The sequence below is a fragment of the Anoplopoma fimbria genome, chromosome 5 (assembly GCF_027596085.1).
Source record: "Anoplopoma fimbria isolate UVic2021 breed Golden Eagle Sablefish chromosome 5, Afim_UVic_2022, whole genome shotgun sequence".
Taxonomy (NCBI): Eukaryota; Metazoa; Chordata; class Actinopteri; order Perciformes; family Anoplopomatidae; genus Anoplopoma; species Anoplopoma fimbria.
In genome coordinates, this window is record NC_072453.1 from 5615398 (window position 1) to 5642209 (window position 26812).

Sequence of the window (26812 nt, forward strand, 5' to 3'; positions counted from 1 at the left end):
TGGAGAGCGTCAGGAGCTTTTCTCTGCCACTATGGCTGTTGTTTGTTTTTCCCCTCCCTGTGTAACATTGTGGGACTTTTTATGGTTGAGGTAATCCTTAAATGTGCCGTGCAGATGTACAGTAGATTTTATTCTAGCTATTTGTGTTTGGACATTTGTTTTGGCATGTGTTGCTCCTCTTGACATAAGTTTGTTTATTTCAACAATGTAATGTTGGTTTATTTGTTCAAAGACAAACAGTAAAGAGACCTTTTGGTCATTTATTGTCAAAAGTAACGAAAGTCTAAATTCTATGCACTAAAAATTGTATCCATTAAAGATGCACTGATTGCAAATTTCTTGCAAAATGTTATGGTTGACCGATTTATTAACCCTGCCAATCTCTCAAGCCACACTGCTACAACGCTAAAATATATAGGATTTATACCAATAATAGCATGATTAAAAAAGTCAAAATCCATATGTTATTTTTGTGTTAATTTCCATATACAACATGCAGACTCAAGAGGCTGTGGTTAAGCTGTCATGCTTCCTGTGTAAACAGTGGGAGTTCCTGTGCCACTGTTCCCACCCAGACATCTGCTGTAGAGCACCAGACCACCTGACGAGCATCTCAGCATGAGGAACACACCTGATGGTGCTCCCTGTGGCTCTGTTCTCTCGGGAGCCTTGCAGACGGCTGGAACATTGGTTTCGGGCAGCGCTCCAAGAGCAACACGGAAGTCGATGGAAACCAAGTTTGAAAGCGAAGCTCATAAAATCACCAATCACACTTTAATGTTTGCTAACAGTCTGCTGCCACCGAGGAGGAGCCCCTTTAATGGGGCTGCGCTCAGTTTTTCATAATGGAAGGATCAGAAATAGAAACCTGATGTGCATTGGTTTCACATTTTTGAATAATAGCCAAACCAATGAAGCATTAAAACCCTACAAGGTTGTGGCAATACAGCATGAAATTCAAGACCCGAGTGTTCCAAAGCCAGGGCCTGGTCCTCCTCCCGAAAACTGGAATTCTCATCCAACTGGGATCAACATCTAGCTTCATGGGACACTCCCAGTTCCTCTACCACCTCTTAATCTACCTGAGAAACCCAAGGTGGGACTCCTTGGTGGAAAGGTCACTGTCCCCCAGCATTCCTGGCTTGGCAGGGGGGCAAGGGTTGGGTTGAAATAAAGGGTAGGCAGGGGCATTGTATGTCCAGGGGAGGTAACTTAGTCGGGTTTGGCCCTTCGGCTTTTGTTGATGTTTTTTGTTGTCATTGTTGTCCAGACTTAATACAGCATTCCTCCTGGCTCTGCAGTAAGTGTGTACTGGAGAAAGGTAGAGCAGAAAGGGGGAAAGACGACAAAACAGACTGGAAACAATAGAAGGTGACCCCCCTGAGCCATTTTGGGCCCTCATGGCCTTCAGGGCCTTGAGCAGAAAACAGCATCACAATGACACTAAATAGGAGGGGAAACGTAAGCAGCCCGAGGAAACTTAATTCAGTATTTACCTCTGAAATCAACTATAGATTGTTTTTCAAGCAAAGTGTGAGATTCCACATAATTTGTTCCACTGTTTACCTGTATTTCATCGGGAGAACTTGCGTATATGACTTTTATTGTGAAAGGCAGTTCAATGCCACACTTTCCATAATTGAATCGTTTTCTCATCATAAATGCACACTTTATATATTTCAAACAGTTTATCTGCTCATCTCAAAAGCTTGGGTTTGTCAAAATCTTCCCTTTAAATTACATCAAAACAAAAATGTATTAGTTCGCCTGAAGTCACTCAGCTAGAGCTAATGGGGTCAATCTCTGGTCAACTGAAGCTAGCTCGTCTTTCTATTTTTCCAGCTCTTGACGCAGTCTCGCAAGGCAGATCACCTCAGACAGCTTTCCCAGCGTTGCAGGCCTTCCTCACTCCTCCCAGGCTGCTCTTAAAACAGATTACAGGTAAACGGGTTGTTTTACCCTGGAGCCTTCTGTCACTGAAATATGGATGTGTTTGAAGTGCTGGCCCCTACGCAGCCAAACGAAGAGGTTACATGTTTGGGTATGAGCAAGATCAGTCATTCTGCTGGCGTTATCACTACCAGTTCGTTGTGTCTGTTAAAGCTCTGCTAAATTCCTCAGCCTAAGATTCCTATCCCCAGGTCATTGCTGGCTCCTTAGTTTCTCTTGCTGTCTTTTTAGAAAGGCTAATGCGCAGTGAGGCCACAACCAGATATGCCAGCGGTTTACCTCTGTTTTTGAGATGCATGTTTTTGGGCTGTTTTTGTGGCTATGAATTAACTAAGCTCTCATACATAAAAGAGAAACACGTACTCAGCATCCCGCCCACCACAACTAATTTGTGTCTACACAAGCAGATATTAAGAAGTTGCCATTTCTGTTATCTGAAGTTTCCCCTCCGCCTCATTCAAACAGGGGAACTGCCAAAGCTCCATCCATCAGATAACCGTTGAGGTTTTTTTAGGGTCAGGCACATAAGAGGAACATTTTGCTTGGAGCATTTCTACGCCAGGCTGAGGTTTTTCAAGACCGGCCCATGGGAGCAGATTATGACTAATGAGGTCCATGTTAACGTGACCAGAGGAGGCAGCTGGAGAGAAACAGACTCCGGTTTAAACCCTTTATCGTGAGATCTCTCCGTGGGCCAGACTGAGGGACAAACCCACAGGAAGTACATCACTAACCGACGGCGCTCACGTCCGCCACAAATGAGCTACAGTGACTTATAAGGAGATCTTTGAGAAGATGAGGGTCAACACTGACTGGCTTATTCAAAAAGGTATTCAGTACTCTCATCACACTGTAAATCAGTTATTTCTCTGTGTGCCTACAAACAGAGGTGATACATGCGATTATGGCAGATGGCATTGTGGTTTAATTTACATCCACTGATGAGGTTACACACACTATATACAGAACACCTGTTCACTGTTCCCCAGCGGCCCAAGTATTGTTTTTGTGCTCATGTTTTTACAAGGCTGTACATTATTCACCGGGATAATAAAAAAGTGAGTTACAAAAACAACTTTTAAAAATCACTTTTAAAAACGTTTGACTTTTATGATAATGACAAATATATAGAATGTATGCCAATTTATTTTTAGAATTAACATTTTCTATGGATTTCGCATATTGTTGCATAGAGAGGCTGATTGCCGTCTTGTTTACTCCGGTGTGAGGTCTGGTCCCATGTGAGCGGTTTTGTTTTCCCCTCCTGGTGCTTTATTGATACCCCTGTTGTCGTATCTGACAAACAGAAATAAGTAATCAGTAATTGTTTTGGCGTTCGGGGGCCCCCAGAATCAATTATTATGTCTCCCCAGCAATAATTTCCTATGTTGATTTAAACACAAGCTCCCCCTTGTCAAGTCATCAGGGCTAATTGAGACCTGGGGAGCTCCACTGCAGGATGATGTTGGTTTTCAAATGCGTGGTGGTGCAGCAAGGCCCCTACTGATTTAGGGTTAAGGTTAGGGATTTATCAGTGAAGAAGACAATTTTAGATTAGGCATTACTAAGGCTGTGATCATGCAGGACAACAATCTAAAAAAAGATCTAACCGCAACATTTCTTCACTTGGTTTGGACAAGATTAATAAAAAACTCCCAACTATAGAACAGTTACCCGGTTTCCTCCTTGTGGCACGGGACAGTCATTCACAGTGCCAAGGTGAGAGCAGCAGCAGGTGTGGGAATAATCTGGGACCCACCCAGTTAGCCGGGGCCCCTATTCACTCTCTGCCCTAAGCTGCCATCCATTGTGTCCTGGTGGCTGGAGAGGAGCAGAGGAACAGGACAATTATGACATTATGGCTGGGTGGCTGAGCAGCGGTCCCAGCTGGTGTGAGACAGATGAGAAGAATGGGCAACCAGAGAGCAACCATTCCCACAGGAAAGCAATCCACCACATAGAGAGGCTATATGTTCTGATTCATCAGGGGTTTGTCTGTGACGCGGGGACGCTTCGTTGGGATTAGGAGTGTAACGATTTGATCCAACAGTGATTACTTTTGATTCCAAGATTTATTGTATTAAAATAAATCTCACTTTCTGCCATTTATATTTTTCGGTTTACAGGGCTCGACAGTAACAGTTGCCAGGTCAACCATTTGAATAAAATTGGCAGCCCTTTAGTTGCCACACTTAAACACTTATATAAACAGTAGGGACAGCAAACAGCCAAACATGCCCCCCAAAATAAATAGTTAAAAAAATATATTTTTCATTAGTAATATTTAAATATTGCTTTTACAGTCAGAACGAGAACCAGACAACCCTGCATGTGTGTTGGTGCGTTAACTTGTGTGTGCACAGGGATCTGTTTTAGAGACAACGGTAAAGCAAATTAAGTTTTTTTTTACTGTGGGGTGAAAAGTTTGACTAACCTGTCGAATGAACGAATGTGGAATTGTGTTCTTCTGACAGAGAACCAGATGAACCTGAATGAAAAACAAAAAAATTCTTGAGGGGCAAAGTATTCTGGATTATATATGAGCTGGAAGTAAAATGAAAATGCAAAACATGTACGATCTACACATTACACTTGTAAAAGTTAAGGTTGAGCCTTGGTTAAATTATTTTTCTCAAAACATTCAGATCCATAAATTTAAATTGTAGAGTTAAATATCAGGCACATTGTAAATACACAACATTGGATTCTTGCTGTATAAATTCAACATTTAGTTTATATCCAACTCACTGACTCTGCGATCTGATGGTGCATTTTTAATAAAATATATCTTCTAACTTAATCAAACTTTTCCTTTGCTGACAAGCACTTTAGAGTATGCTCTCTTGCAGTAGCAAGCTAGTTGGTTCTTGTGACATGTGAGCCAATCAGAGCTTGTTTGATGTTTGGAAAGGTTAAGTTTAGCTGAAAGGTTTGACTTCTGTCAACTGAAATGAAACAAGTTTGGGACATGACAAAACAAATGTTTAAGGGTGGATTGGCCTGCCTGGCAGTCTGCTGAGTCTGTAGTGCTCTTGAAAATGTGAATTTGACCAATTTCTGTTTTCATATTGACGTATCACTAAACACAAAGTAGTGCTAAAGCTGATGGGAAAGTCATTCGTTTTGCAGGTATTTGGTCATAAGTCAAAGTACTGGTCAAATGGGGGAATTTAACCTGAGGATGGCGCCAGATAAAAAGTCAGTTATTATGATTCATCCTGAGATGAAAGTGAATGTGTTTGCCAAATATCAATAATCCATCCAATTGTTTGAGACATTTCCCTCATGGTGGTGTTTGAGGAAAAATCAGAAGATCACCAAAGTTAAAAGGATTCATCCTCTGAGGAACAGGAATATCTGTACAAAATTTTGTGTCAATCCACCTAATATTTGTAAAGATTTCAGTCTGGATCAAAGGGATGGGCCAACCAAGTTCTTTGTTTCTGGCGGCCTTTTATGAGTCACATGCTCAAAGATTTATTATGCTTTTTTGTTTCTCTGAGACAATTGCTTATTCCTCATAGTTATTTACCTGTAACATTTAAAAAAGTGTTACTCCTTAAAAAAGGAGTAACACTTTTTTAAATGTTATCATATAGTTAAAGCTTTATTGTACACAGAGTTATATACTGTTTCATAGTGTAATTTCAGATATGACATCTGCTCCACCTCCATCGAAGCAACATTCCTGTTTAGTTCCCCTCCATCCAGGTGTTTGTGTCTCCCGCGTCATTGCCTCATCCTCTAAACCTCGACCACTTTGACATCAAAGCAGAGGTGTGTTGTTCCCTCTCCACGCTGAGGAGGATGTCATGGGAGAATGACCCCGCGAGAGGCTGGTGCAGCCCCAGGACGGCATGGAGCCACCTGAGAGGAGCGGTCAGTGCATTCCACTGTGTCCGTGCACTGTAAAGGCTCAGCGGCCTGATGCTTGGACAATCACATGTCCGAGAAAAATACTTGTTTGGCCGTCACGTCTGAGCTATAGACAGGGGCTGGGTGTGTCACAGCTAGTCATGAGATCAAAATTGTTGTCTTATTCTCGTGACACAAAATATTCATTAGCTAGTGAAAAGTTAGTTATACAACCGGGAAATTCAGTTTCTTGCCTAGAGTTGGATGAGAAGATTGTTACCACCTCAATCTTCTCATTTAACTTCAGCAAGAAAGTGAAGCCTTTTTCCCAAAATGTCTTTATTTCCCTTCAGAGATTCTGTAACATCCTTACTAAGAATGCTCCAGCCATTATGGTGTTGCACTGCTTACTTTTAAGGAAACAGTGTGGCTACAGTGACGTACTTTGCTTTTGCTCTGTTTATTGAATCAGCTACAGTAGCTGTTGCTATTTTATGATGGTTTTGAACTGATACACAGTGCTCTGTTGCTTCCAAAAACATCACTGTATCAATTGTTGTGTGTTTTTATTATTAAATACACAGATTCAAAACTTGGTGTTTTGAAAAGCAAATGCTTTGATCAATCACTCTTTTGATTATGAACATATTTGATTGATTTACTTTTAAGATATTGCCAACAAATATGATGATGAGATTTAATGTCAATCACAACAACAAACCTTCCACATAAATGTATCAGGAGAGTCACTCCAAGTCCTTTTTTTAAGGGTCACTGTCTCTGCCCTCTGCTCTGTCCAGTTGCATACCTGAACTGATGCTGTAAGTAATAAAGTAGGACCTCCTTTGATCTGATGTCCCACCCAGAGGCTTCTCCCTCCGAGCAGACAATACTCTTAATTCATTACTGGACCTGCCTCTTCAAAGCTCAGCCACTCTTCAGCCGGGAAACTCTAAACTAAGGCCTCAGACCAGCTCTTTTAAACACCCACTCACCCCCCTGGGCTCTGAGGTGGTGGCTGGATGAGTCCACATAAGTCATGGTAACCTGCACATATCCCCCTCCTTAGCCTCGCAGCACCACACCTATCCCCCTCAGGTGACAGGTGGATTATTGGGCATTGGTATTTCTGCATTCTCCTGCCCCGTTACCAACACGCCCATTGACCGTGGGAAAAACGTCCCCTTAAGATCTGCAGAGATTCTTTGCAAATTCAAATGTCAGATTGTCACTCTGGCTTGATTTTTGTGTTTGTGCAAGAAAACAACCGTCAGACCGTGTCCCAGTCTGCACTGAGGCCACATTAGGAAAGAGATGAGGAATTTTATGAGATAAGTTGCAGATGAAAAATCAAAGAAACATAGGGTCCCTTGTCCTTTTTATCATGTGTATTCAAAGCATCGCTTTACACCGGGATGTGTTTGTTGTTGCAGTGTAATCCCTTGTTATGACCTCACATGGGCTGAATGGCTTGTTGGGCACTCAGGAGACTATTGAACCACTTGACTCACACAGTCTGACATGTTTAGAATGGGTGATCTGTTGATCTGTAACCAAATTCACTTTCCCAATGATTTTAATGCCAGTATTCAGAATGATGCCATTATCATGAAGCCCTTTAAGGCTGTTAGGCCTTCACAAACAAATACAGCTTGGCTTGACTTAACAGGTTTACCTTTTTTATGTATTATATTTGTATTCAAAATAAAGGGAATAATGCAATTAATTACCACACACCATTATTGAAAACACCATATGAACAGCTGTATGCTCAACAAAACTCAATATACTAAAGAACACCCCCCCTACATGGGTGGTAATAAGCTGAAAACCTGCACATCTCACCATCTCATTTACCTCCTCTCTCTCTCTCTCTCTCTCTCTCTCTCTGTCTCTTTCTCTCGACCCACTACTTGTCAAGTCTGATGTCAGCCCGCTGCACACAGTGTCCCCGAGTGAGTGTACAGTTTCTGTTTTGACACCCGGTCCTAATTACACATGTAAATGATTGATCACCTGAACTTGGCAGGGGCAGCAGAGATGGCAGTCCTTGTTACATGATGGCTTTGCGATTATGTCCACGTTCAGGACAGTTTCTGCTGCCGGGTACAGTAGAAACAGATACCTGCAGTGGCCCATGAGCTGGGAGATTAAGTTCTGAGCGCCCGCCATTTGGACCAAAGACTCTCCCTATTAGCGGCTCTTGAGGAGCAAGTTGCACAGGTGCGGCTGGATATCTATGGCTCTTTGTTTGGGCTAATCCCACACAATTTAAACCGAGGCTCACTGCCTGCACCTTTTAAACCGACTCTGTGACACCTGAGGGGCCTGGCCGCTGAAAGCAGAACTCAGCTACTTTTGTGAGAAGTGATTTGGCTAATTGATTTTGGAGTGGCCAGTCTAGAGGGCCTGGGGGGGGGGGGAGCACAGGGATGGACTGTGATGGAAGCTGAGGGTGCTTCCTTTATGCATAGCGGTGAAATGAACCTGCTGCCACCAGAGCTCTCTCCTCTCGGCAAAACGGTGCTGAATACAAGATACAGACACGTTAGCTCAAATCGTTACGAAAATAAACAGTGACCCAAAGCCAGAAACCCTGTAATGCTTTTACAGATGGGGTGAGAACTTTCCTCTCCCTGTTCTGTCCGGCAACAGCTGTTGGTTCCTCTGTGCTTTGACTCAGGTATGGAGCCAATCTGAGGGCCAGGAGGGTTTTAACCCCAATCTTCTCTTCCCTCGTCTCGCAGCCTGGCACACATGGGCTTTGCAGCTGCACTTCCCATTGATCTACCGGGCTGCCTGGATGGCTGGCTGGAGGGAGATAGATTGGAGGGGAAATGGCTTAATTGTCCTCACTCTCACTTCTGGAATGCAAATAGCTCTCCACCAAACTGGCCTCCACTGTGAGGAGAGCCCCACTTTGACAAACCAAGGTCCTATTTATTGTTTTGAATAGTAAAAAAAAAAAGTGTGTGCAAATTAAAACAACACATTGAATCACCTGTTTACCAGAGTTTGCCATGGTTGTAACAGACTGGTCATTTTCATTTATAAATTTAACATTACCTGTTGTTTTTGTCCCCCCTCCAAAAAGCCTCACCAAGTGCCTTTACCATTCGTCAGCCAGGGGTCAGAGATATAGACAGGTGAAGGGTCACGATTCAAGTAGAGAAGTCGGGAGATGGAAGAGGTAAAACGCTGAGGCGTATGTATTCTGTCTGACTTTGATCTCCGCCTCAGGTAGCTCTTTCACAGACACCAATCTCCGCCAGGAGCTGATGGGTGCCTGCTCCATCTGAGACCGGGCTTGCTCAGACTGAGACCTTCTCCTCGCCTTGACAGAGCGCTGCCAACAAACCCTCAAACGTGTTTCTCCTTTTTCCACTCTGCCTGATTCCATTGATTCGTTTTTTTTTTTTATTATTATCAAAAGAAATTGGCGACGTAGGGCAAGAATGCAGGCAGGGAGGGAAACAAAAAGGGCGTGTTTTTGGTGAGGTTCAAAGATGACGTGAGCAAGTCTCCTTTGATGTTTCTTGGCAGGCTTCAGACAGCAACTGACAATCTGATGAGCTTGGAGCACCGGCCTCTTTAAATCCCCGGCCCAGCCTGGCCCCAGTTGTCTAGCCCTCCAGTGACAAACACTTTAATATGACAAGGTTAAACACCTGAAGCACTGCAGCAAAATGGTCAGGACGAAGCCGGGGTCAGGGGAGCAAACTTTAAATGCTAGGCGGCTTAGTAGTTTACTATGACTGTTCACCTATTAATGCTGGTTTTACACAAAAGGTCTCCTCTTCGTTCTTTGATTTAACTTGTTAAAAAGTTGTTATTAGTTAAAACCCATAATTAAAGCTGCTATAATTAATATTTTTTTAAATTAGCAATGTATCACATGAGTACTTGTATGTGAAAGGTGTCCCTTGTAGTGAAAAACCCAGAGTTAGATCACCTGGCTCTTGAGCTTTACAGAGCTCTCCTGCCTCTTTTAGGTCTTTGTTTTGGTTTCATGGCCAGCACTGTTTTGCTTCAGTCTCACTGCTGTCATCCGCGTTTAAGACACATACAGGAAGCAGTTTTCAGTGTAAAAGCTCTAATAAAACCCACTGTGGGCTACGTGCCCTGCACCAAACATAAGAGAGACAGGTTAGTGACTAGCTTGGTGGAGCAGTTAGCAGCTAAAGACACAGCTATTTCTCTCAGCAGTTTGTGCGTATAAAAAAACTGAGCTAATAGAGAGTGAATATTGGACTGCACATCAGGTGGGCACAAACATTTCTCTCAATGAATGCTAATGTTGCTATGTAACTGCTGGATGTCTAAATAGCCAACTGTGTTTGCTAACATCTTGACCGTGTTCATTTTAAGGTGATAATATGTCAATGTTGGGCTCACAGCTTGTTTCTGTGCCCGTGGCCAAAGAATCAACAGTTGCAGGTTTAAATATTTTCTTAACTTTCTCAATTTATTTTGCATTCTAAAAAGTCTTATAAATACATTTAATTCTAGAAAGAAAACGTCTTAGATTTGCTCTTAAGTTCGTTTCTAGTTTTAGATAACCCGTCATTTGTTTTGAAATCATTATAGAGTGGTTAAGTAAGACGCTACACAAATTTTATTAAAGATTTCATATTTAAAAAAAGAACAGTGTGTACCACCATAGTTCTCCAACACGGTTGGGGAGGGCATGATCAGAGCGGTATTTAGTTAGATGCAGTTTGCAAACTCACCACTAGATGACAATAAATCCTACACACTGCTCCTTTAAGTTTGCTTCTCACTGCCTCATTCAACTTTTCATTATTCTCTTACATGAAATTTACTCTTTTTTTAGATCCATGTCATATAAACTTCCAGTATCCCTGATTCTCCTATTTTTAACATTTGCATTTAAAGTACACTGACCAAGGAATTCTCACATGTAACATACTCCCACGCTGCATGATGTAAAAAAACATTGTGCATACAATAGACACATATCTTAATATCAGTTTGCAAAGTTTTGTTCGGAGAGACGTGTCATTGGATAAGCAGAGTGGTACAGGCCGGGTGCTGCGGGGCCATTGTGTGCTATTGTAGGTCACAATGGAACTTAACACTTGACAGAGCCGGGGCTTGTTGTCAGGAGCTGAACTTGATCCCGTCAAGTTGTTCCCATTGAAGAGCTATAAAGAAAGGGCTTTGACCTTACGGCTGTGCAAGCTCCATATCGGGCCAAATATGAATTCTCTATTTACAGGATATTAATTTATAAAAGGAGAACTGCTGTAGGTGTTTGTGCTTTGCTGGAAACTTGTTTTGACACGTAGGTTGCATGTTTCTTAAATTGTAATCAGGCCACTTGTTGATGTCAGATAAGAGGATATAATGCTGAAATATTGTGTGCCAACTATCACTTAACCTGGCAACCGTGCCCAGATGACCCGTCCTGCCGCCCCGACAGATGTCTCATCCTCAGAGGCTTGTCATCCCCGTCAACTCAGGCATTTCAAACTGACGCCTGCCTCGCACACTGTTGCCCTGCAGACCACAAAAGGGGCTTCACGTTACCCAGAGGGGGCAGCCGGTAACTTCAGATGGATAATCCTCAGACCTGGTAAACCGGTCTTCAACGGGACATGCTGTTTAAACCTGGTAACCCTGAGCCGTGTGTCATTGTGTGTTGATTGGGTGTGCATGTGTGAATCCCTGAGGGCAAATCATTGTACGGTATGTTCAGTATCTCCACCTCTGTATGTCAGCTCATCTGCCTTCAAAAGAGCTGAGCAAAACAAAAAGCTATCATCCTTAAATGTTTGTCATGTCAAAACATCTGCAGCTTGTTTAACCTATAGGGTTTTCTACTGGCTCTATATTCCTTCTAGAGACGATTTGTGACCTGAAAACATTGTCTGTGCACTCTTCATACTTTACTTTCTTCACAAATGGACTGAGTGAATGTTCTTTGAAACACTGCAGGAATGTTACGTCAGATATCTCCTCAAAAGCTTTTTTTTAACAATCAATTTAACAAACCCAGCATTTCTGGCTGTCCTGGATGCCACTCCCCCAGCTGTTTTGACCTCAGATGACTCATATGCCATCACAGCCACCACGCCAGGCAGGATCCTCAAACAGAGACAACTGTCTCCCTCGAAGGCTTCTGCCTGTCGCCCCACTGATCCATGCCAGCTTTCAGTTTTTTCTACCCGCCTCCCCTTGAACTGGGGCAAGATTTACAGGGGGAAAAATATAGTATATTTCTTCCCCCATGTGGAGCTGGTGAGTCTGGAATGTGTGTTTGGGCACGATTTTTTGCGAGGAGTGTGAAAAAACAACAGAGCTGTAAACACCGAGGGCCGACCCAGACTGGCTTCTTTGTTCCAGATGTGGAGCAAGCTCACACTATTTGTGCATCTCCAGCTGAAGCTCTGGACTGAAACCCAATGCACTGCCACTGTCCCCGCCTGTCCATCAGCTGGGCTGTCTCTGCATCTGCATGGACAGGTTACAGTGTATTTCTGCAGTATGTTAAATGAGAGCAGGCCCATGTGTGTTAGTGTGTGTGTGTGTGTGTGTGTGTGTGTGTGTGTGTGTGTGTGTGTGTGTGTGTGTGTGTGTGTGTGTGTGTGTGTGTGTGTGTGTGTGTGTGTGTGTGTGTGTGTGTCAGAATTGGTACCAAATGCCTATTTGAGCCGCAACCAGACGGCGGAGGACGATTAAAATGAAAAAAATATGAGTATAATTTAGACATATGACAGCCTCTCTCTGCAAATGAAGCCGTTTAAATCAGATGCACCGCGATCAGGTTGCACCAGAATGGCTTACATGCGCATTACGGGTAAAGGATTCCAGACCAGGCATCTCTATTCGACCAATCAATTAAAAGGTTGAAGTCTAACAGTCAGCGGCGATGCTGCTGTCATCCGCTGTCTGCTAACAATTATGCCAATGATGAACTCAGAGCTCGAGCCAAGAGACCAGACACACTCCACTGTTTCCCACGCAATAGTATTCAATTTTGGTGTCAGAAAGAAATTATTTGTGTTCTTTTTAGTTATTGATTTCATTATCTATTTAATGACTTTGTTGTTTGTGGGTAAGACTAATCCCCTCTTCTCTTCTTTTCTTTCATTGCGCCAAATGGTGATAAAACAACCTGATTAATTAGGTCGATGTTTTTTTGGCATTTTAAATCTACAATTTGACTTTTAGTTGTAATTGTCCAATAAAAACCCGCCCCAACAATTCAGGTAAACGCTTCTTTTTTTTTTTTGACGTCGAAATTAATATTTCAAACAGAAGAAATATACACGGATAAATGACTTTATTTACTTGGACACATGTAGTTGCATAGACATGTGCAAGCTTTCTTTTCATAATATTAATTAGTTGTGCAAAGGTTTTACTGAAATATTATTCACACTATTTGAAATGAATTATGGACATTCAACGTTTCCTTATTCACTAAATTGTTTTTTATTTGTATCTATTATATTGTAGGTGTAAGGAAATATATATATATATAGTAGCAGAAAATGTAAAGCAATTACAAGTGTCCAAGCTAATTGCAAACATAAAGGTTTTCATCAAATACTTTATATTTAAACAAGCAAGCAGCACATGTGTATTAATTTTCTTAATACTGTCTACAATTTGCAGGAAAAAAACTATTCATACCTCGAAAACTTTATTTAAATAAGAAAAATAATAAAGAAAATGAAAGACTTTGCAAATCTTAATCTTAATTTAAATCTTATTTAAAATCAGCAATTAGAAATACAAGACATATCTTCTGATAATTATTTAAAAACGTGCCTCACAAATTCATTCAGTGTCAGTCCACATCAATAGCATGCAATAACAGTTCATGTTTATTTTAAAGGCAATTAGGGCGAGACTCAATAAACTGGTCCATCCAATTTATTGCAGATGCCTATGTCTTATAATAGAACCAGAACATATAAGTAGTTTAATAAATAATCTCATAAAGTACACAGTATGAATAGATGGGTGTGTTTCTTTTCTAATCAGCTGAGTCAGGTTTTAAAAACGTGATCTATTTGTGCCAAGAGCTTCACACATGGGTGATGTTGGTCATGTAACACTGGTGAACTCTCGGGGCCCCTCACGGGCCGCCAGCACACATGCACATCTCAGCAGCAATGTGGCTGCACTTGTGGAATGAGACGCAGGCCGTGAAGATATTAGTGTTCCTGTGTGATGGCGCCTGGAGGAAAGATTAGGGCCGTTCATCCTCTGCTCTGCTCCGGCTCCTCCTCTGCTCCCTTCTCTTTCCTGAGGCCTAAAACAGTCAGAGGACAAAATGTAAATTCTATTGTTTGCATTGGCTTTGATGATGGGAAAGAAATGGCAAACAGACACTTTGTGCAGTGGATGGTGTTTCAATGACATATGAGGGAAATGCAAAAGCTTGACTAATCAGAATGGGTTGCATTGATACAAAATAAAGAAAGAAATGGCTCCATGTGGGCGGAATATTCAAATCCCAAAACATACATTAAAAGTCAGAACAAATCATTGGAACTCTAACTGGTTTTCATCTGGTTAGAAACTTGCAAAAGGGTTTTTTGTTTTTTAGGTATTTTCATATTTCTCACGGCCTGTCCACACTTTGATGCATTTCTTGGTGGGATAATTGTGTCGAAACCACACCTCTGCTTCAGACCCATCATGGTGCGGCTGCTGAAATATGGGCCTTTATTCGTGTCTATTATGTGGTGAGCTGAGCCTGTGATGATAAATCCTGGCATCCTGTCGGGGTCGCGGACTGTCAGTCTGAGTCTCTAGGCCTCGACTCGGGCCCCAGCAACAGAGGGTTACTTGTAAAACATGATGTGCCAGTGGGGAAGATCACAGCCACGGCAGTTGCCTGGGAATGTGCTCTTGGTTTGTACACAAAGAATGCTGTCACTCTGCATCAGAGTTGCGTGATGGACAAACTCGACTAGCGTGTGTGTGTGTGTGTGTGTGTGCGTGTGCGTGCGTGTGTGTGTGTGTGTGTGTGTGTGTGTGCGTGCGTGTGTGTGTTTGCGTGTGGGAGAGAGAGAACACACACCTACATCAGACACACCTCTTTAGACGTATGCTCATTTGCACTGTGTAGCAGAGACGCCAGTGAGTCTGGGCTGCATTCAGGAGTGTGACTGTTTTTCAACATCATCCCTTTGCGTGTATTAAGGCAGCCACGGCGAGGACCCATCCCTGCCCTATGACTGCAGGGCTCGCCTTTGTTCTTCACCCGTAATACAGACATAATTACAAGCCTTAAAGAGCCTCCTCACCTTGCTCTTTCTCTCTCCCTCTCTGCCTCATACACCCCTTGTGTGCCCACACCTTTTTGGCCCTGCACGGTTATGACAGATATTCTCATCCAGGACTCAAACCGCTGCATTCAGCTGTTTAAAGTGCCTCACAAGGGAGCTGCGCACAAACGCCTATAGGCCTCTGGGTCTTCAAAGCGTTTGTGTTTATCTTCATTTGGCCTCCCTGATCCTATTCATCCGTCAAAAAGGTGTGACTTTTCTGTGAACTATACACCCACAAAGGTTGTGTTCCCACTGGTAACATGGGCTCCAAATGTGACACCTGCTCTTATTATAACAAAAAACACTGGGTGCCAACTGTAAATACCGTTTTGCTACCATAATCCCGACACCAATAATGCTGCTGTAAATTCGTAAAAGACATAGCCACAGTACTGAATTCTCTCATGACATAATATAACTCCCCAGCTGCGGGGCCCTATGTGTGAAACTTTTTGTGTGACTGAAAATTTTACTATGATAATAATTTGTGGCTTTTTTTTCTGGCTGGCTGCTTGGCCGAGGCCTGTGGGGAATTGGGAAGCAGTCCAACCTCCAGCGGGGCCTTTCAGAGTGCTGCTGGATTCCCAGTAGATGCAGGCAGGGTAGGACATGACCAAAATGACGGGGTTGGCCAGCAGCTCAGCACCACGCTCAACCCACCGAACACTCTGCTTATAATTTCACTGCAGCTCACATGTGATTTAGCCGAGAATGAAATCTAAATGAGACTGTTCCTCAATTTATTGAAAATATTGCCATAAAAGCTGGTTATCCACTGTTTTCTCCCCCCACTGTGATGCCTTCTCCACTTGAGGGTTTACTCTGCACAGGAGTGAGTCATAGAGACTGAAATATGGAGACAGGGATGCTCTTTGAGCCTGTGGTAACCAAGATCTCACTGTATCTACATGCAGCTTGTGTGTTTTGCTGACTCAGCAGTCCGCCCCAAAATCTCGTCCTCTTTTGGCAGGTTTGTTTAAAAATAATAATAATGTGAGTGGCATATGGGCTGCATACTTTTTAATTTCATTTACAACTGAAATCGAACACCCTTTTGGATCCTGGGTAAGTCATTTTGGCTCTCTCAGGTTGAAATATTCATCTTCGGTCCTTTTTAGAGTATTGAAACAAATGATGTGTGATTTATCCAGCTTCTTTTTAAAAATTGTTTTATTGAATATTTATATCCTGGTGCACTGGTGCTATGACTGTAGATCAGTCAGCCCCAAATTTGGATTGTTGAATGAGCTGTAAAATGTGTATATCCTTAGTTTGACTTATTAAAAGTTAAATATATTTTATTCATGTCCTTTATTTTTCTGCAAGGAATTTAAATAATTATAACTTCTGTTTGCGATGAAAATGTTTGCTCCAAAATTAAACTCCAAATATCAGGAAATGTTTTCTGAGTAATCTTGAGATTTTGGAGTCACTGTTTAACTATTTTTAATATTTCATCAGCCGGTGCCACAAAGGAAAATTCTGACTACTACGAAATTAGAAATTGACCTGTCTGTCATCTATTTGATTTAAAACAGGGTATTCTAATAATCTTTGTGACCAAATACATTATTAAAACTACTATTAAATGGAAAATTAAACTTAATGAACTTTATAAACGAAACTACCAAATCTCATTCTATTTTACATTTCATTGGTCTAATAGCTCTAACTTTTTTTTAGATTCTCTAAGACAGTGGTTCTCAACCTTTTTTCAGTGATGTACCCCCTGTGAAATACTTTTTTAGCCAAGTACCCTCTAACCAGCGCAAAGCATTTTTGGTTGAAAAAAAGATGTAACACTAAACACCATCAGTGTCTGATTTATTAAACTGTCAACACTGACGATTGCATTGTTGCATTAAATTCAGTTTATGAACTTACACTTATATTTTATTGAATATTTATTAAATAACAATTTTTAAAGGATTTTTGAATGGATGCTAATTTTAAATATATTTTTAAAAAAATCTCACGTACCCCCTGGAGTGCCTTCACGTACCCCCATTTGAGAACCACTGCTCTAAGATAATCAGCCATCGCACTTGACAATTCCCTTTTAAAAAAACGAATATTCATACAAGAGCACTGGCCATATTTGTTGACCTAATTATTGAACCCTCTTGAAACTGAACTAAAAAGCAAATAAATGTTTTATTCTGAAAAGTAAAATAAATCTATGTAGCTATGCTTTTCAATACGTTATTAAATCTTCTAAAGCATATATATATATATATCAGGATACAGAGATTATTGAGCCTGCGCTTTAACGTACTTCCATTCAATTTTTTGGCATTGTAACATTGACCATAATAATATTTCTACATATGACCAAATTACTTCATATCCAAGAAGGAGGGCCCTGCTGGCTGCAGAGCTGAATCCCTGTATAATAAGTTAAGGAAGTTTAATGGTGGAGCTCCAGTGACAGCTGGCTGATGAAGGCCAATCAGAGAGCTCGCAGATGGAAGGCAGTGAGACTGAGGATCTGCAGACAGGAGGTGTTTGGAGAACCATGCCAGCTCCTCCAAAGGTGTAAAGAAGGATCCTTTCTCGCTTTTCGTTGGATCTCGTCGGCGCCTGAGCAGCTGTGAACATGAACACTGTAACTCATTACGGAGGGGGACGTTTTTCCAAAGCATCGGACGCAAGTGCGGATTTGTTCCAAGTTTTCTTCGGGAGCCGACAGAGCTCATGAATCCCTCTGCAGAGCGACGGGTTTATGGACTCGCGTATTAGCTAATGATGTCTATGGGTTTCATGCCTGACAGCCGGAATGCCTCAGATCCCTCCAAATCGGCCTTCCTGGAATTGGGCCACGGACACCCGGCACACCAGCAGATCTCCCACGGACTCTCTCACATTTACCCCGTCCATGGCTTGCATGCTGCCGGGCATTCCCAGCGAGAAGGTCCCTTCCCCGGCAGCCCGTCCTATCTGGGCTACGCCTCTTACCCCACCGCGGTGAACACGCACCCCCCGTCTGCTTACATGTCCTACCAGCACAGCAATCACAGCCACAGCAGCAGTCTGGCCCACAGCAGATTAGAGCACACAGGTAAAGTCTAATAAAGCCGGAATAAACTGTTGTAATGTATCATTTAATGGCTATACACTTCTGGTTTGCCATCAAATGCAATTACGCACAGGGTTACACACAATTCCCCTGACATTATAACAAGGACTTTAAGGTTAAGTAAATAAACAAATTGTCATATATAATGTGATAAATTGAAAGTTTGTGTGAGGCATGGACGTCAGCAGGTCACTCATTTCCAAACAAGGCCTTGCATTCAAAACACCGCCTCCCAGGGATGCTCCCTCTGTACCACTCATGTTATTCAATGAAGGCAGATGGTGCTATTAATTTTATTGACTATAATTTTTAATGGGTAAGTCCAATTATGGCCCTTGTGGCCTGGGCCTACCTCAGTAACTCGCTTTTGCCCTCATTATAGCAGCAATCATTCCACGTGCCATAGTGTCACTAGGATCCGTCCATATACGGGCATGTGATTTGGGGACGCTTTAATATATGATAAAAACCTTCATGTAATCGATTAAATACTTTTGTTTGCCTGTCAGACACTAATTTCCTGTTTGAAAAAATTCATCCAATTTTCTTTTTTCAATTGACAAGATCACGAGAAGTCCCCGGCCATTGAGAGCAGGGACATTCGTCTAAATGGCAAGGGGAAGAAGATCCGGAAGCCTCGGACCATCTACTCCAGTCTGCAGCTGCAGGCTCTGCACCAGCGCTTCCAGCAGACCCAGTACCTGGCCCTACCGGAGCGGGCCGACCTGGCGGCTAAACTGGGACTCACCCAGACTCAGGTGGGCCTTCAACTCAGCCAGCTGTCCTGAAGGGATCAGGGAACGAGTAGGAGGTCGTAGATATATGCACTATATTATTATTATTATTATTATTATTATTATTATTATTATTATTATTATTATTATTATTATTATTATTATTATTATTATTATTATTATTATTATTATTATTATTATTATTATTATTATTATTATTATTATTATTATTATTATTATTATTAGTAGTAGTAGTAGTAGTAGTAGTAGTATTATCATTATTATTATTATTATTATTAGTAGTATTATTATTAGTAGTATTATTATTAGTATTATTATTATTATTATTAGTAGTAGTAGTAGTAGTAGTAGTAGTAGTAGTATTATCATTATTATTATTATTATTATTATTATTATCATTATTATTATTAGTATTAGTAGTAGTAGTAGTAGTAGTATTAGTATTATTATTATTATTATTATTATTATTATTATTATTATTATTAGTAGTAGTAGTAGTATTATCATTATTATTATTATTATTATTATTATTATCATTATTATTATTAGTATTAGTAGTAGTAGTAGTAGTAGTAGTATTAGTATTATTAGTATTATTAGTATTATTATTAGCTTTATCTGTATTGTTATTATTGTTATTATTGTTATTGTTATTTCTTATAATGTATTATATAATATATTATGTATGATATGATATGTATTATGTATTATTAATATTACTAGTTTTATTATTTATTATTTAGGATTATTACTTTTATTATTATAAGTAGTAGTAGTAGTAGTAGTAGTAGTGTACTGTTAGTGTTAGTATTGTATTTGTAGCATTATTGTTCTCAAGGTAATTATTAATTAGTGGTAATAGTAATAATAACAGGGGTTGTGCTTATAATACTTTCACTATTATTCAGCCTAAAATATCAAAATTGCAATATTTATTGGCTAATTAAATAGAACTACTGGTCTGTTATTTTATATCTTGAAGTCATCTAACTTAAACGGACTGAGGACATATATTACTGAGGGAAAGTGGATGTTGAAACGCTTGAAAGGGAAACCTCTTATTTGCTGTATTATTAAGGATCACAGCGCTTCGGAAGATCAAATGAGATACCAACTTGTTGTGATTTGTAACTCGATCCTTTAATGATTGTCTTATTTACTGTACTTATTTCCACGTCTGTATTTCCTTTGTCAAGCCTGGTCCTTGAAGTGCTCTTTGAATGCAGCATGACTGCAGTTACAAAATGATCAACAGAAAAAAATAAAGAAGAAAAATGTAGAATCAGGGGTTGTCAGCTGTTCTCAAGTGTTTTGCGATGCTCTATTAGAGAAAACTTTATGAAATTAAACCAGTTCGTTATAAGCATTAATGTCATTTATTTATTTGTGTTTAATTGTAATCCCACTCATTCAGAATACGATTTCCCGAGAAACTACGAAGTCAATGTTTGGAACTTCTGAGATATTGCAGCATTTGTAATAATTGCACGGGCATGTGTAAACGTATTTCGGAGACAAACAAGTGCACGTGTGGCTGTCAATTTATCATTCTCATCTGGAACAAAACAGTCTTCAGATGTCCGCCTCGCCTTCAAAGTAGTTTGACTTGTATTGAACTTTCATAATGAGAGATAAGCAAATTGAATATACTCTGTCATCTGATATGCTTCCTCAATCTCAACAATTATCTCCCAGTTATATGCTGCCATTCGTGCCGTTGCTGCTTAGATAGTTCAAAGTGTTCCATTTAAGCTTTATGATGCAATTTATGAATATTCACACCATTGTCCTCGTGAAAAAAAGAAATAGCCATTTTATTTTGGAATCTGCAGAAAGTGCCAGTGATCAACCGCAGCGCCCTTTTGGGCAGTTTTTTTTTATTCCACAATACTTTTATTCTCGGCGGGTTGCTGTCACACTCATGCACCATAGGACTCATAAAGCAGTAAACAATAAGAAAGCTCAGTTTTAATGCCACTCAGACAGCTGAGCGATAGGCCTGGGATTTGCAGAAACAACACAAATAAGATGAGAGTTATGAGGTTTTCATTGTTCACAATATTCACTTAAGGCCAATTCTGAAAATTGTGTTTGAGTTCAATTGAGTTTTATTACCGCTGATTGTTAACCACAATAACAATTATGTGCATTTTTCCTCTTTTTAGGTGAAAATATGGTTTCAGAATAAGCGATCCAAGTACAAAAAGATCCTGAAGCATGGCAGTGGATCAGAGGGAGAACATCTCCACAGCACTAGCTCCATCTCCCCCTGCTCACCCGGGATGCCCCAGCTGTGGGAGGTCTCCATGGCGAACAAAGGAGCCCAAATGCACCCAAACAATTACATGAGCAGCTTTGGCCACTGGTATCCAAACCACCACCATCCCAATCACCAGGACGCTGCCCAGGCCTCAGATGATGTGAGCGGATTGTTATGGTGTCGAGTGAAGCACACTTCACACTGAACTTGCTGGTTCCTCTCAAGGCCTCATCTCAGAACTGAATTGTGTTTAAATGTGTGTTTTAAGATATCTTGTTCATGTTCTTTTGTATTAGGCCTACGTGTGCGTTTTGAATTCAATTTTCAGAGCATATTTCGACTCAAAGGAATCAAATATATTTTTTGATTTTGTTTTAATGGCACTGCAACTTCTGGGGCACGGCCTCAACTCTTTGCATCGTGTGTGCAGTTTACCAAGAGACTCTGGACGAAAGGCATGTTAAAGGATATAGATTGTGTGCATGGGTCTGCGTTTTTAGGAAAAAAGAGTTTCAGCTGCATGGTGCAACAAATGCTTTGAGCATTATGCTAATAAATAGCAGTTGGATTGCTATTATTTCGATGAATCTTTTGTGTGATAACTGTCGTGTTTGTTTTTGGTTCATGCTTTATTAGTGAGATGATTTCAAGATCTGTTCAAATAATCGAAAGGCAGATACATGAACGTGTGATTTTAATCATCGACCGTAAAGGAGCCCTGATTGCCTACAGGAGTCAGATTAATGACAGCTGGACTCTGAGAGAAGCTCACGAACAAAGGCGTCCGTGAGCTGTGGATGAAATATGGTCTCACTAATGTACAGCGTGTTGTTAACCACACACAGATCAGCACATCAGCACATCAGCTGCATTTTGTCCATAAACCTGCACATCTGCCAGATGTTTTGTCCAAACACCGTTTAAGTTATAAAGGCATCCACTGTCAATTGTATTCCTATTTTTTCCTGTGATAACTGGCCTACTTTATTTTGAAAGCCAACACAACATCCAATGACGGACAAAGTCTCCCGTCCTGGGGAACCAAAGGGGACGTGGGGGGGGGCACCTTTACGCACAGACAAATAGGTGCCTTCCTAAATGTTTATTTGAATTGTAAAGTCAGCATTGCAACAACAAAACAGTTTGATTATTTAACACATTTAATTTACCTAGGTCCTTTTTTCCCCCCTCAATCTCTCGGACAAACTTTAAACTCCGGTGTACATTTTCTGGAGGGCCTGTTTCGTCTGGATGGACGATGGACACATGCCGTGCGGGAGAAGAGAAAGCACGAGCAAGCCAGCATTTTAACGAGCTTCTCTTCTCTCTCGTCTCGACTGAGCTCAAACAGAAAACTCCCCGTTCACACGATAAGATGACAATTGGTTATGCTATTCCTCCAAGAGACGTGCACCTGATTTATGGTCGTTTGCACTGATTCGCGCATTTTGGCGCTTACACTGTTTAGATTACCTTTTTTCTATCCTTGCACTTGATTAAATGGGGGGTTTGATAAATGAACCCGAGCGGTTCGTTAAAGAAACATCCAGTGACTTATTATTTATTTTCTTTCATCACCCAGCTGTCTTAGCTCGCTGGCGAACATTGGATACAATTTGTCTGATGTCCTTCACAAAGGGATTAGATCAACAACATTTTTATTCTGATATTGCTAATAATACTGGGAATCAACCGAATTTAAATACAGTAATTTCTATTACAGGTGTAGCTCTTTGTGTGTGGTTGCAACAAAATATCACAAAATAAATAAATTAATATTTTTAATTCTGCACTTTTCTCACTGAAGTCTTTCACAGATATTATTTCTAAGATAAGATATATTCTTTACGAACAGCAAAGCCACTTATACATCTTGTTGCATTCAAAACGAGCATGTCCACCTCTAACTACATGCAAGCTGCTATGAGCACCATGCCACCAGTCATACAGACTACACACTGTCTTGTCTTACCTTAGTCAGAGAAGTGCAGCCTTGTTCCGGAGATCTAAAGCCTGCAGTGGTGTTTCTCTAAAGGAACAAAAGCCACATCAGAGCCCTGTGTTTTCACTCCTCCAAGCTGATTTTCTCACACAACGACAAGCATTGTGTTACATTAACATCTCCTTCTTTATATATACATACACACACACCCTCATACCCTTTTCCTGGTCATTATGTGCCTTGTTAAACACACGGGCCTGGGGAAGAAGAGGCAAGTGACGGGGCATCAGGGAAAATTATAGGCAATTTCACATCTCCAGATTAGAATAATGGCTCGTGGAGTTGGACAGACAGAGTAGGACCTTTCAAACATGGCCAATTATCATGCAGGCAGACTGAAAGGGGAAAGTGAAAAGGCTCCTGGTGAAATAGACGAGCTGAAACGATGGGACGGAAGGCTGTGGGATGGGTTGAAGGGTAATGATGAAGGCAAGTGTGACTGTAACAATGCTGCAGACGGTCAGAGTTATCAGATACAAGGTGTCTGATGGGTTTTAATTCCAGGATAGCAAAAAGAGGGGAAAATAGCTTGTAATTAAATCCCAGTTGCTGTGAATGGGCAAATGGCAAAGCGGGTCTCTGTGGTGATTATTGTTATTAACTTGAGTGATCTGACATCTCGGGTAATTGTGAGCAGCTTCCCTTGTTAGAGAGAGTGAATGCATGATTTGGTTTCATCTGAGGGGAAGGCTTGACTTAATTTGGGACATGATGCATACACACACACACACACACACACACACACACACACACACACACACACACACACACACACACACACACACACACACACACACACACGCTGAAGGGATTCAATGATGGAATACAGTTTGGCAGGCAGAAAGGTATGCACACACACTGAGATTGAACCAAAACACTGGATTTAAGAAGGCCAGGCACTCACAAATGTGGGGAAAAGCACTTATTTCCATTTATTTACTTATTTTTAAAGTTTTTAAGGTCTGTTTTATTGGTGAAACTCATGTCTTGAGGCAACATTGTCACTTTTCAGGTCAAGGTGAGCCTGTACCTGAGCGGCAGCGAAACCTCCCAGTGTGGGTGCACCAGGATGTGATGACTGGCTGTGGAGCATCAGCACACTGTCCAGTCCGGCCCTGGCCCGCGGTCAGCCAGGGTTCACCCGTACACAGCTGTCAAGGATGCCTTTCTCCCTTCAATTCATCCCAGTTTACAGCGAGATGGAGAGAGTGAGTGATCCTAATGCAGCCGAGGCTCGGCCAGGGCCCGGACTAAGTGCTGGACAGCTGCAAGTCTTTCCATGCATGCATTTCAGTTACCGACCTCCACCTCAACCCATATCGCTGCACTCCAGAGACAAGTGCCGACACCACTCTGTTGACTGTTGCAGGGGGGGAGGAGATGGAGCAGAGCTCTCAGGGGCCCGGGCACCGGCTCTATTTAGGGTGCTGTGATGTTGTGCCATGCAGGATCACATTCCGGTTCAACAGTTCACCACCACCTCGATGGCTACTTACACTTGTTAATGTTTAGAGATGACATACATGGACACGTCTCACAGCCCACACACACAAGTGCAGCCTGTAGAGAACACACGTTTGTCTTCGGCACAAATGTTTCCCCTGACAACCAGAGTCGAGGGCCACACACGCTGAGGGAGCCACAGAGGGGAGATCATATGTGCTCGTGATGAGATTTCATTGATATCAAAAGGCAATAGTACTCATGCTGCTTTTGTCAAATCAGCACAGTGCACTGAGATGATGAGTGATGCTGTAGACAACTGGTGTTGAGTTCAGGGAAATGGGATTTTTTGGCAAATGTTGAAAGAATGTATGAGAAGTTTGGTAGATGTGCAGTGCTTTAAAAAAAGAAAAAAGAATAAATGATATGTCACATGTGACAATTAAACCAAGAAGTGGACAAAAAACCTGTGTGGTTAATGTGGCAAAAAGGGAAAACATATGAAAAAAAGGTCCGATTTTGGTCCAAAGGTCCTTTCAAATTAAATCTCAATTTATTGGTATCATAAATTACAGTTCTATAACACTCTCATATGATCGGTGAAATGAACTGAATTCCTCTTAAAATGAATAAAATAAATTGGAAGAATATTAATTAAAATCAATTAATATGGATTGTATAACGTTGTAGTTCCCATTACCACATCCCTTAAACGTGTATTAGATTAGTCAACATTACTGGAGTATTTGTCAGCCATATGTGCTCATATAAAAACAATAATAACAGCAGGCATAGCCAATCAAGGTGAACAAATGTTCGCCAAAAGACATGTTTTAATTATTATGTGTATTATTATTTTTTTCTGAAGTCCACCAAATGGATTTAATAATCATTCTGAATCTGTATCCAGCATTGCCTTGAATAAAGTAACATTATTTTATCAATAAATATCTCTTATTCCAACATATCTTTCGTGATGCAAGTAAATCCAATAGTATTCAAGTTGAGCAAAACAACACTGAGGCGAGAGACTTGATGGTCTAAGATCCAACATTTCCAAATTCACATTTAAAGCGATAATGCTCTGAAATGATTGCAATGATACCACGTTAAAATAAAGGTTCACAGAGTAACACCTCCATTCCAGAGAGCATACCATCCTAGTTACTAATAGCAGTAGAAAAGGTTAGCCTGTAAAACACAGCCTACATTTCCTCCCAGTGCGTAATGGCGCCTTGGTGGTCCATGTGTAGAAGATGGCCATCAGCGGTTACCCCATCGTGTAATTGTTTGTGCAGCATATTTAATAACCTATGCTTTTGTGGCCAAACTGAGGTCAGTGTCCTCTGTCATTATTACTAGATGTGAAGACGCAGAAAGGGAAGTCGTGATTTTTTTTTGACTATCTTAACAGTCATTATGGGAGTTGTCATGTTTTTCTAACATCTTTCAGCTAATTAATATCACTGTATTCCCTAGGTTTCACATGGGCGACAGTCGCTCCCATTAGACTCATTTATCACCTGGGAAGATCTCTGTTGCCTGGGTAAATAAATAAATAAATCACAAAGTGTGTATCTTATAGTGTGTAACATTTCATTTCCTTTTGAGGTAAAAGAGGTGGGATGATGATTCACCACTGAACTCAAGTTAAAAACTTTAGCAGCTCATTTTTCACAAGAACTACTTTGCTAAATGCAAAATGATTAAAAACCCCACTGTCTAAAGTGAAACACACAAAAGAATAGAAAGGAGCAGTTTTTTTTTTCTTATGCCCTCAATATTTGGCAGCATTTCTATCCATCCTGCTGTGCGCTCCGCCTGCGGCAACGGCATGGGTGTGTGTGTGTGTGTGTGTGTGTGTGTGTGTGTGTGTGTGTGTGTGTGTGTGTGTGTGTGTGTGTGTGTGTGTGTGTGTGTGTGTGTGTGTGTGTTTGTCTGTGTGTGTGTGAGCTCGTTCTCTCTTGTTATCTGGCAGCAGAATAGTAATAAAACCGACTGACTCCAACATGTCTGGTTGGATGTCGCCTCCTACTGCAACGCTTTGCACGCAGTTCACAGTCAGCTCACTATGCTGTGACCACTACACCCATAGGAATATTTAGACGGAAAAAATGTAATATTAATAACAAACGTTTATTACGTTTGTACGCTTTTATGTGA

At 41.1% G+C, this 26812-nt stretch overlaps 1 protein-coding gene across 1 annotated transcript; it reads left to right on the forward strand.

Moving 5' to 3' along the window:
- The first annotated feature begins 17855 nt into the window (after window positions 1-17855).
- Window positions 17856-21368, forward strand: dlx4b (distal-less homeobox 4b). Its single transcript, XM_054599109.1, is given in 4 exon segments — window positions 17856-18171; window positions 18754-18947; window positions 21110-21348; window positions 21350-21368. Coding segments are annotated over 4 exon segments (768 nt in total).
- The last annotated feature ends 5444 nt before the right edge of the window (window positions 21369-26812 follow it).